The sequence below is a fragment of the Tyto alba genome, unplaced genomic scaffold (genome assembly GCF_018691265.1).
Source record: "Tyto alba isolate M040663 unplaced genomic scaffold, T.alba_DEE_v4.0 Super-Scaffold_7, whole genome shotgun sequence".
NCBI lineage: Eukaryota > Metazoa > Chordata > Aves > Strigiformes > Tytonidae > Tyto > Tyto alba.
In genome coordinates, this window is record NW_024881328.1 from 6,857,679 (window position 1) to 6,870,219 (window position 12,541).

The 12,541-nt window shown below is 39.1% G+C and overlaps 1 protein-coding gene across 1 annotated transcript in view; it reads left to right on the forward strand.

The window, feature by feature from the left end:
• Positions 1-12,541, forward strand: part of LOC104363351 (von Willebrand factor D and EGF domain-containing protein) — a 189,028-nt gene that overhangs the window by 138,304 nt on the left and 38,183 nt on the right. The window contains exons 21-23 of the mRNA XM_033003167.1: positions 2,442-3,329; positions 11,470-11,565; positions 12,340-12,435. Of these exons, the coding sequence (XP_032859058.1) occupies positions 2,442-3,329; positions 11,470-11,565; positions 12,340-12,435 (1,080 nt within the window). The remainder of the gene's footprint in view (positions 1-2,441; positions 3,330-11,469; positions 11,566-12,339; positions 12,436-12,541) is intronic.

Consider the following 12,541-nt stretch of genomic DNA (forward strand, 5'->3'; position numbering starts at 1 on the left):
CTGTGCCCGAAGAAGGCCGGGGTCTCATGGGAAAAGGTAGCCCCGCTGCTGTAATTCAGCGCTGGGAGGATTGCAGCATGCGGGGGGGTCCCACGCCGGAGCAGCTCGGGAAGGGCTGCAGCCGTGGGAGGGAATCCAGTCGGAGGAAGTTAGTGACCCATGGCGGAGCAGTGTGGGGAACACTGCGGCCCATGGGAGGAATTCATGTCGGAGAAAGTTTGTGGAGGACTGTCTCCTGTGAGAGGGGGACCACGATGGAGCAGGGGGAACAAGTTTCGGACACTCCCCTCACCGAACATGAAGGAAGTGGCAGCACTGACTGCACCCCCCATTCCCTGCCCCTGCGCCACTGGGGGAGGAGGTAGAGATATCGGGAGCAGAACTGAGCCCGGGAAGAAGGGAGGGGTGGGGGGAAGGTGTTCTCAAGATGTGGCAATGCTTCTCACTGTCCTACTCTGTTATGTGTTGTTAGTGTCTGTAATAAATGTATGTTCTTTTTTTTCTTCCCCTAACGAGTCTGCCTTTTGCTCATGATCATAAAAGGGGGATTTTCCCCCATCCCAGTCCTATCTTGAACCCCAAGCCTGGCTCTCTGTCCCTTCTCATTGCCAGAGGGGAAGGGAGAGAGAGCTGCTGCATTTTGGTTGGCTGCCAGTCAGGCCTAAACCACGACACAGTGGAAGGAGCTCAAAGCGATAATCAGGACTCATTTTGGAAATTTGTCAGAGAGGTCATTCAGACCTTCACTGTCATTCCTGTTGATTTCTGGTCCCTGAATCAAATTTTCTAAAGGCAGTAATGATCATCTATTACTGATAATTTTCTATGGGGATATTTCTTTCATCTTTCTCTCATTCATTTTTAAAAATCCTTCGACTTCTGTCCTTTCACGCTCTTTTTACTGATGTCTTCCCTGCTTCACCATCTCTTTTCTTCTATTCTGTGTATCTTACCACTCATCAGCTTTACTTCAGACAGTAAAATCCATGTTTTTACCTACTGCTCTACTAAATATCATGTATTTACCTACTGATATCCATAGCTTGATCAGGTACTATTGTAAAACTCCAAAACTTTATGCTTCAAAGCAATAAAAACTCATCAGTCACCGGTATAGTGACACTGTTTATCAGCCAAATAAATACAACTTCGGATGCCAGGTTTTGCTTTGATCTAGTCAATGCTCTCACTTTCATTTTGACCTTTGCCAAACATTGTAATCTCTTCCATGCTAACTATGCTTCATTTCTACATCAATAGGAGTTTTAGTAAAGTGATTAATATTTACATTTAAAAGGAAAAGGTACATCCCACACGGGGTTAACCCTAGAACCAAGTGAGGTTTTTGTTCAAGATCCAATATATTCCATTTCCTATGGAGTGAGTATGCCAGAACCGGTTAAAAATAGCTTCTTCCATTCATTAGAGTCAGCAGATGACCATTAATCTTCCTGAAAGTATTGATTCAAACTACTCGTCTCCACTTTCAAGGCCCTTCACAGACTACCCTCTCCCCATCTATCATCCCTCCTTACACAACTGAAAAGGTGGCTGGCTTTGTAACAAGTGGGTGACAGTTACAAACCAGCAGTCCCTCTTACATGCTGCCCCTCACGTCTGGAGGGAGCTGTACACAACATTAACAAAGCTTTTCCATTTGTCTCCTTTAAATGTTTCCCTAAAACTTTCCTTTTCCAGAAGGACTACAAAAGCATTACAAAGGTGTACACTGGTGTGATGGGACTAGAGTCTCTCTAGGACACGATCTTGCCAAGGACCACCTTAAAATTGTTTACGTCTCCAGCTCTGATTACTATCTGTCCCAAACTGCAATGTCTTGTCTTACTCCTAGAATGCAAGAGCTTGAATTGAAAGTCATCTGTGTTATGTACTGTGCAGCAGAACATTTCTCAGCACACTATTGCAATATAGACAAGTTAATAAGAAACAAATGTTAGCTCAGGTGGTCAAAAACTGCAGGGTGCACCACAGAAAGATGCAGAGTGCCAAAAACTCATGGACTAGTGTAAGCCAAAATTAGTAATCCAGCATGGCAAGTGTTTTTGCCTGGCTGCAATTTAACCCCTGTAAGACCAGTGCTGCACCTCAAAGAATAATGCCTGACCTTCACTAAGACTTAGTACTTAAGGCTCAATGTTAAGCCACCATAAATATATTTCATCTAGTTCATGAAGTGCCACCCTGTAAGTTCCAGTATTGCAGGCCCCTGTGCATCCAGTGCTGGTGTTACCCAAAGCAGATAACACCGTGTCATTTCTATGCCAGCCAGCATAAATGTGTCTTTAGCATATATGACAGATTAAATCTTTTACTTCTAGAATTGATGTTCTGTTGTTTGCTGATAAGATGAATGTTCGCTGTGGTTCCTTTAAACTACAGACCAATTAATTTGGCTAATACTTACCTTCCTTCTGCCCTAGTTTCAAGATCTTCCCAAAGCCATGTGGATTTTGCTGGAAGAAATACTGAAGATGCTAGAGGCTCTCACCAAGAAGATGTTTTAAAGACATCAAGAAACATATATTCCCTTCTTTCCCAAACCCAAATTCCAAGACAAGAAACTACATACTTTTTAGAAAGAAACTCTACAGTCATTAATACTCCAGCCCTTACAACGAGAAGCAAGACTTCCCAAACTCAGACTTTGTCAGCAAAAAATCCTGATATGGAGTCCACAGCACCCGAGAAACAATCTTTTCTTGAAAAAAGAAGTGATACACACACTTTCCTTCTGCACGAGGAGCCAGACTCCAGTGCCACAATTGTCAGTGTGACAACCCATACCCCTCTCCATTTTAAACAACACAAACCAGGTACAACACTGTCTGCTCCTTCTCATCCCAACACAAATGCAAGTTCATTCGTTGCAAGGCCACATGCTGTTCAGCAAACTCGTACCAAGTACAGCTATTCTCCCAGGAAATGGCCTGGTCCAGTCACAGCCTTGAAGACTAAACCACCCCAAGATTTCCCAGCAGAGCAGCGGGAAGCATCTCCTTTGGCAACACGCCTCACCTCCTCTTCCCATTTCATAGGTTCTTCCCTTGCTACAGCTCCCTGGACCACTGGTGTCCCAGCAGGGTCTTCTCCCCAAGGAAGGCTTCCAGCACAGGCCACATCAGCCAGAAAGGCATACAACACAGTGATTGATCGTGTGGAACTGCCAAAATCCAGCAACGAGATGCACCAGAATGTCATTTGTGCTACTATGCCATGCTTTACTGGTGTGCAGTGTGAGACAACAGATGGAGGATTTAAATGTGGGCCTTGTCCCACCGGCTATAGCGGTGATGGAATTACTTGTGAAGGTAAGGAGGAAAATCCTCTTTCAAATTCTTTTATAACTTCAAATCCAATAACTCTCCAAAATAAAAATTAATTTTTATTATAAATTTAAAGACTTTTCTAGCTGGACACATTCTTGTTTTCAAAGCCAATTATATTTCAAAGTAATAGATAAATGTTCTATAACTTTGAAAAAGCTCTTTCTGCTTACAAAAATGACGTATTTATTTGATAATATCTAATCTATTGAAACCAGGGGCAGATTGAAATCTTGCTTACCCTTGCTTAAGGCCAGATTCATTCTACTGAAGTCATTACATTTGAAAACATAAAACTTCTGTGGGAAAGTTGACTCCATTTCTCGATTTCTCCATTTTTCTATGCAACACGTATTTTAGGAGTTCTACTCCCTTAAAAAATTACTTTTAAATATCTATCTAATATCTTAAATACAAAACTGAAATTGTCATCTGAAATGTATAACACCAAAAGGTTTTTCACAATATATTGAGTTATTTATTAGACAGCTTAGAACACCTCCATAAAACAATAGCATTCTGCACATTGTTGAAGCAATGAATTCCCTGACTTAACTATCATTAATTACGCCTTTTGTTGAAATCCCTCTGATAAGTTAATATCTTAATTGGCCTTTCACTACACAAAGCAAAAGTATTTGCCTCATCTATTTCAGTCTCTTTCACGTATGGTTTCTCGTGCTCTGCACGCAGAGCAGGCCGGCGTAGGGGGGTCTCAGCCGTCAGGCACTGTGGAGGACCTTGCATGGATTCCTCGCTGTAAGCAAGGCTTCATGGGGGTGTAAAGCCCCCAGCAATACTTCGGCCCTCTGAGCTCAGACCAGTGCTAGAAATATATTACAAAATGCATAAGAAAAGGTTACTATCAACTTGGGTGCTATAATTTTTGCCTGTTTGCACATTTCTGAAATGCCCCTTCTAAAAGGACCTAAGGTTACTTGGCACAAAAGACTCTGTCTTTCACCTCTATTTGATACCTGGAGCTGGAAAAGTACCAAGTAGCTCCTAGTACTGGGAATGCCAAAGCAAGTTAGTCTACAGAATGGCCTCCCCTCAAAGACCAGGCCCATGTACATATGAATATTTACGAATATGGGCATACGGCTGCTTTGTGTATATTTAGTATGCCCATCAGTATAGTCCTTAAAATGTAAATCTATCTCTGCCTTTTACTGTCTCACAAGACAAGATGTTTCCTTCAATTACTGGTATTACTGAAAATCTCTCTGGAGAGTCCTTAGGATGAAATACTTTATTACCAACATCATTCTCTGTCTCAGGGCTTGATGACACGATACACAACCATCCTTTATTTGTCTCTTGTCACTGACCGCATCACCTGAGTCAGTAACAAGCCTGTCTGCTCCTTGCTTCTGCTTCATCCCAAGCCCCTCTGCACACCTGCAAGCAGCACCCTGGAGCGTGGCCAGGAGTGTGAAGAGCACCCATTGTACCTCCAGCCATTGATGTCTCTTCCCATGTCAGATGCACTGATTCATGATGACAGATGAAGTTGAAAGATGAGGGCAATTCCTTGGATTAAGGCCTGTCATAACCTCAGATATCAGTACCTTACAATGCCGCCACGATTGTACCAACTTCTCTCAAAACAGAAGTACCTTCTAGGAACAGGTGGCAGCAAAATTGAGCAAGTGATCAAAGCTTAGATGAGACCAACATTTGTGAAATATTCAGGCTTCAATGCAACATCTATGGCAAGTGAGCAAAAATGACAGATACTATTGATAGTTGTCACCATCCTATTTGATAACAGAATTCACTGAGATAAAAGAAACAGTCCATCAGTAAGAAGTTTTAATACCTGTAGAGCTTGAGGGAATGTGACCTTTGTTTAATAAGAGTGTCTGAAAATACTCTGAGATAATAAATATTTTACTGAGTGATATTTATCTTGTGACAGAATGTAAATTTTTTTTCCAGTTTTGCACATGCAAAAATCAGGCTTGGAGGACCAGTAGGGAAAAAATAAACAGCATCCTGAAATTAATTTCTCTTCTAAAGTAAATCATACCACATTTTACATCTGTATTATTCTTATCCCTTTGGACGAGCCCCTCAGTCTTCCTGTTATGATTTAGCTGGAAGTCTCCCCCCTCTACTCTGTCTTCCTGCTTTAGGAATTACAGACTCACAAGAGTCCAGGCTGGACAAGACCTCCAGGGATCATCAGGTCTAACCTCCTACCTTCATTTGGAAGAAGAGGTCAGATGGCTAGATGTCAGTACATTTAGCTTATATGCAGGTGTCTAAACTGAGGAACGTTCAGATGCTCTTAGCTATTTCCAATTAGATCACTCCCTTCACTACTGACAACTTTGTCACCTGCAAAAAGTAGGACTTTGCTTTTGCCCATCCTGCTTTGGTGTAATAATCATTGCAGATTCTTAATTCTTTTTCTTCTTACTCTACTTACTGTGCAGATGGGGTGAGATGAAATAGTTCCTCAAGGCTCTACTCATCACTTCCATTCCCTTTCCTACAGCTGGCCAGCTTCTCAACTTTTAGAGCTCTTTCACCTTCCTGCACAAAGACAGTATCATTATTAGTGGCCTAATATTAAGACTAGTCATCGGCTAAACAGGCAAGGCCTTGAAAAACTTCATTTCAGAATAGCATTTTGAAGTCAGCCAGCATCACCTACACTGGCATTTATGGAGTAAACTTAGCCAAGAGTTCCTCTGGTGATGAGGGACGTTACTAAACACCTACTTTTCACTCTGAATGCCCTTTTCAATGATATATACTATAAAACCAGTGCGTTACTTTGGTACACTCCTAGCAGTTTTACAGTACAGCACCTATCACCTGACAAAGCACACTACAGAAGTGTTGTAACACTGAGCTTTAAACATTTCAGCTCAGTATGCCAGTCGAATAAAAACCTAGTACTTTAATAATGCATAACTAGTCCATACAGGACTGGTTTCAGAATGTTTCTGATATTTTGTCTAGTGTATTACAAGTAGCATATGTAACACAGCACTTTGTAGCATTTGAGGCTAATGGTCTGAAATATTTGTTAGTCACCTTAGAGCAATTACTCGTCATTCTGCCTCTGCTCTACACTCTACAACAGGGACCCAGGCCTGCACTTTCAAAGATGCTGTATCCACTGGACTAGGAAACAAATGCTGTCTTTTCCCTGGGCTCAGTTTATTCACCAGGGTTTGTGCCTATGGTTCTGTCTGAGAGTAGCTTCTGTACATCTTGAGATCCTTAGGGTGCCCTAAGGTGGAACATGTCCTTTCCATTCAATAACAGAGTTAAGTTAACAAAAAATTCTGCTCTGGGCATTGTTGTGCTTCTTTCTGAGAGACCTAGACCCGAACACTGAAAAAAGATAAGAATTTAAGCCAAATTTCTGGTCATCCTTATTTTTATTTCTCTAACCCCAAATTCATTCAATTGGGGGTATTTGGTTACTCAGATTGTGTGATTAAAAAGTCAAAAACTGAATTCTGTAGAATACAGACAATTATTTAAAACTATTTTGGATTATGTGACAGTTAAGGACTAGTGTCTTTCTAGTATTTTGAAATCGTAAAAGTTCCTCAGGATTCCTATAGAAGATAGTGTCATGCTACTTTAGAAACATCTTCTTAAAAATGTTAAGTCAGTAAAACTCTGGGATATTTTATAGGCTCTGCACAATATTTTTGAAGGGAAGAGGAAGTCTAAAACAGTAGTAGTCATGCTTTCTACTCAAGAGTTAAAAACATAGCATTGCCTTGACATGATAAAACCACTGTTCAAGCCAAATAATTTTCAAAATAACAGGAAAGATGGAGTAGTTGGGAAAGTATTACAACCTCAGGATGAACAGTTGGATAAAACAAGGCAAAAAAAAATCAGGTAGCTGACATTCATCTGTTCTGACACTCATCTGTTCTGACATTTTTACACCCAAAAAAGTCTCCCATATCAGACCAGAAGTCCTTCCCCTATCTCCAATAGCTACCAACAGAGCAATTACATGGCAATACATGGGAAAGATACAGGGATACTGTGCAGAATAGTCTCTCAGCAAGTTATTGATCATGTGCTTCAAAAAAAGCCAAGGTGATGCCTTTGAATAGTGCCCTGTTCAACCTTTCCAGGCCACATCTGATTTTGCGGCTATCCCCCCCAAGTCATGTTTTCTCCAAAGACCTAATTTATTCACTTGTTCTCTGTATAAAAGCTCTTCTATAACTGGTTATCCCTGTCACCTTTTTCTGCATCTTTTCTACTTTTACTATATCTTTTCTGAGCTGTGGGATCAGATCTGAACACAGTATTTAAGATGCAGCTCACCATGGATACAGACCATAATAAAGTCTGGCATTTTGTGCTCTGTTCATTTCTTAACAATTTCTAACACTTTATTTGCTTTTTTGACTGCAGATGAGCACTCAGCTGACATTTCACAAAACAAAATCCATTAGTACAACCTAACCAGAATCGTTGTCTGCATTTGTATTCCCAAATTATCCAGTCAAGTTAATCTTGTTAATTTTCTATCTGTTATGATGAGTATTTATTTCATAACTGAGCTCCAGACTGCTGGACTATTTAAATATACATATGAATTATTTTAATTGCACTAATACATGCTTTAACCCTATGCTTTATTTCCTTTATCTGTGTCTTACATGCAAAAGAAAAGCTCCAGTCCATAACTTTTCAAAGGGAAAACCAATAACCTGGTAACTTTGTTTTCCATTTTTTTCCCTCCCTTGTGCTGCACATATTCAAACTTCATCTGTACATTTAGGAAATTAGATTAATACAACATTGAAAGAAAATAAATGATGTATAATGATTGATTGCATGAAACAAAGTAGACTATGCTTCTTCCAGTGAAGTCTGTCCTGACCTGACTGGTTTTCAAATTTTTAAATGGAACTGGAGGTAATGATCTCCCTGCCCAAGACCTGATGTGCTACACAGCCAGGGAGTTTACTTGCTGTTGAGATGTTAAGTAATAGCTCTGTCCTGGAAGCCATTTGCTGATTAGGCTATTGAAAATGGAGGAAACAACATAGTTTCTGGTATTCCTGAGTACCCCTAGAGTTATCGTAGAGAAACTTATAAGAAGTGCATGATCTCATTTCAACAACAACAACAACAACAACAAAAAAAAAAAAGTAGTTTCAAGATATTTCCCAAAAAGCCCTTTCAAATAAAACAATAATGGACTTCTCCATTTTCACCTCCAGATTTTAAACTATAAACATAAACATACATACATTTGACAGCGAGATTGACCATTTGCAGCAATGTTTCCCTCTTTATTGTTATTTTATACCATCCAAAACTGCTTAGTATAAAAACACTGCAATACCTTTGTACAATTTACAAATGTTTATGGAAAAAAAAATATTCATTCCAGAAGATGAAAGATAGAAGTTTTGGAAAAGAATTTGACACAAACAGTATATTTCTATTATGGAGGGAAATGTCTTTTAGCTGAGTATTACTCTCACTCCCACATTGCAGCCAGCATTCAGTTTTTATCTTTTGCTATTCATCAGTAATAGAATGATATTAAACATTTTACTATTAAATGTCACCATAAGAACTAAATGTTTTAATATCCAAAATACCATGTTCTTTTCTGACAGTTCCGATGCATCTCATAATGTGTAAAGGCCAGATGGAAAGTATTCTATTCAAATGGACACATTCGCTTCAAATGCTACATACAAAACACGCTGAAATAAAGCATAATATGTTTGAATGCCACTGTGCTTGGCATAGCTCTTAGGCACCTGGAGGCTTTATGCAGTCGTCATCCTACAGGAGAGGCAATCACATTTCGCGTACTTCAAAGACAGTGCTACATTTTTTCCCAGGTTTTGTGTTTCCCAGTCTCCGTGAAGAGAATATTAACCAGTTTTACCTACTGTTAATTTCTAATTGCAAAGAAATCCCTTTATATGCAAGTCCCGTGCTCACCCAAGCCCAGAAGAAAGGAGATGGTTCGGGCAGACGTGTGCGCAGCGGACGGGTCGGCACCCTCCTTTCAAAGCCCTACGCCTGTCATTGACTTCAGTGAGATCTCGAGCAAGCCCCTGCACGCGAGTGGTGGCTTATAAATATAGTACTGTAATTTTAAAGGAATAACAAATTTCTTTGAAAACAGCTTCAATTTCTTTCCCTTTCTTCCACTTTCCATTTCATCATGGACTACTACCTGCTGTTCAGCCTAATAGCACAAGACCCTGAGCTGCCTGAGTCTCTGACCTGCTCCAAAAGCTGCTACCAGTGGCTGAATTAGAAAAACTTTGGAAAAGTTTCACATTAACTGCTTAAATGGATCTAAATCAAATGTATTTAGTTGTTCAGACAATGCCAATTTTTTTTAATTCTTTCTTTCTCACAGATGTACACTTCAGATTTCAGCTAAACACATGCTGAATTGTAAATGTCTAAACTTTACAGCCCATCAAACCAAAACTAAATTTAGCTTACTGACATTCTCAGCATGTATAGTATGGATCTAAACTATATCTAGCAAGTTTTCTGTTCTCGGACATGTCAAATCCTAAAGTTATTTTAATGCAACATTTAAAATTTCGCAGTTAAATCTGTATGGTAACAGGAAATGTAAATACTGAAGTACCTCAAGAGCAGATCTAATACCAAATATATTTCTTTAACGTTATTTGTGTCAGAATGGTTTAGTTAAAGGTACCTTCTAGGAGTTTGTCTTTTATCTGTAATTGGTAAGCGTGTGGTGGCTTTCATTACTATTTTGGATGGCAAAGTTCATATGCAATGGCCTTATCTGAAGGCTTGGTGGTAATCACAAAAGGTGAGGAGACCTTCAACACAGGAACCTCATTTAAATTATGTGATGTGACAAGTATTTGTCCTTCATTTAGCTTTCCAATTACACAGCCCATTTTCCAGTTTTAAGAACAAAATATGGTACATTAACGTTTTTTTTTCCCCCTTGTAACAATACTTAAAATGAAAGATGCTTTGTTTCAGATCTCTTTAGCTTCATTTTGCATTTTCCTTGGAATAACCTTACTTAGCTTCATATCCATTATAAAAGACAAAACTCTGCCAGTAAAGTAAGCCAAAGTACATTTTTCTCTGTGTTCACTTCCCAAGCACAAGGAAAGATATTTTTCATTCTGTTATGTGAGGTGGCTTTTTTTTTTTTTTTTTTCCAAAAGCACAAGAGCAAGCTGACACACATGCCTTGCTCTGCTCTGGCACACACCACTTCTTCTTCACTGAGTAAGTGTCAGTGGTCATCTTCTACCTCCAGCAGTCTTCTCTCTTCCTTCTCTCCTCCGTTTGCCACACAAACTACCTCTTATTAGAGGGCTACAAATAGAAGTGTTCATGACATCAGATGTCAGGTATCTACCTTAGGTGTTAGGTTTAAGTGGCTAAACCTTCCAGGCTCCCTGCACAATAAAGTAAGAAGGCTCATAATGATCAACATTCAAAAAACAAATGAGTGTTTTCAGCGAACAGCCTGTTCCAGGAGCTGCAGTGTTTTCCAGCTTTACACAATACACCTGCTCATCCTCTTTCTTCCACAGAATGACATTGCATATTTCAATATGTCAAGAAATCATTATTTAACCTGCTACTTTGTCTGCAGTCTTCACACTACTTATTAAACATTAAAGTTGTTGCTTAAATGTTTGTCATTTTGCTGACAAAGTCCCATACAACTCTTTTCTGTACAGAAGAAACACTTCATCTCTGCTTTAGTGTAACCTCTGACACCTGTTAAGGCTTACTGGACATTCACAAGACAAATTTGTAGGGAGGAATGGGCAAGATCTTTAGTATTTACTACATTTGTACTTGAACCATCCTTAGACTTCAAAAATACATACCTAAAAATGTTTATGCTCAGATGTTAAATTGCGATTATGTTAAAATCATTACCTTGCAGACATTATATATGTACTCATTAGTGAATGCTATATTACTAATGTGATACCTACTTTTATCCTGCAGTGTTTTCCTCAGTAGCCAAATAACTTGTTGAATTAATAAAACGGTACGGGAAAAGTAGTAACAAGTGCTGTGCTCATAACCACACAGAATGCAATATTTGAACTTTTTTTTTTTCCCTCATGTTTTATTCTTGCAGCACAGTGTGATCCACCATGTGAGCATGGAGGAACCTGTCTATCTCAAAATACTTGTTCTTGTGCTTATGGATTTGTTGGTCCTCGATGTGAAACAAGTATGTATGAACTCATTCAGGCTTTCCTCCTCATTACATGTTTGAATTTGCAGAAAATTAGAAGACAGAAAAGCCTTTTTAGTTTCCTATATTTCCCCTTAAAATGATGATTGAATACAACAAGGAAATCGAAGTAGAATATATTGAAGTAGTACAGTAGCTAAACTATTTCAGAGCACATATTTACCAGCAGCATAGTTGTATTATGTAAAAATATTCACATCTATATAAACATTTTTTACATAAAAATGTTTCTGGAAAAACAAACAAACAAGCAAAAACCTCCATGTTATTAATAGTAACATTATTAAATTCAAGGTTGTGAGAGTGAATGCAGTAATATTAATTTTGAGAACACAAAAAGACAACCATACCTATTAGGAGTCACATTATTGTGCAATACAAATTACAAAAGAGGTTCAATATATGGAACATCTGGGAAGAAGAATCAGCCTTCAAAGCCTTCTATATTAGCTGAATGCTGAAACATATGCAGTTTCATTATTACAGTCCTCACTGCTTATTTAAAATATCAGGTTGACCTTGGCAGGAATATAATTTTATCTCTGAACCAGAGTAGCTGGAATACTTAAAAAGCAAAGAATTTTAGATGCAAGACTTCTAATAGAGAAAAAAAAAACAAGGAAAGGGACAGATTCATCCCTCAGTTTACCTCTTGGACTAATACCATTAGTTATTTGGTATAATAGAGCAACTTTAGCATCTGCATTGGTGCTACCGATAAAAGAATTTGATTCTTTATGTATTTTCCAGTGGTGTGTAACAGGCACTGTCACAACGGCGGGGTCTGTGTGTCACCAGATGAGTGCAAATGCAGAAATGGATGGAGCAGCCCATCTTGTGAAACAGGTAAGCGGTTACAAATGACTGGTGTCTCATGGCTTTCGCTGCCTGAAATCCACGTGACTCCTGCAATTCAGTGGTCAGACTGGGAATTACTCAAAGAATTAAAACA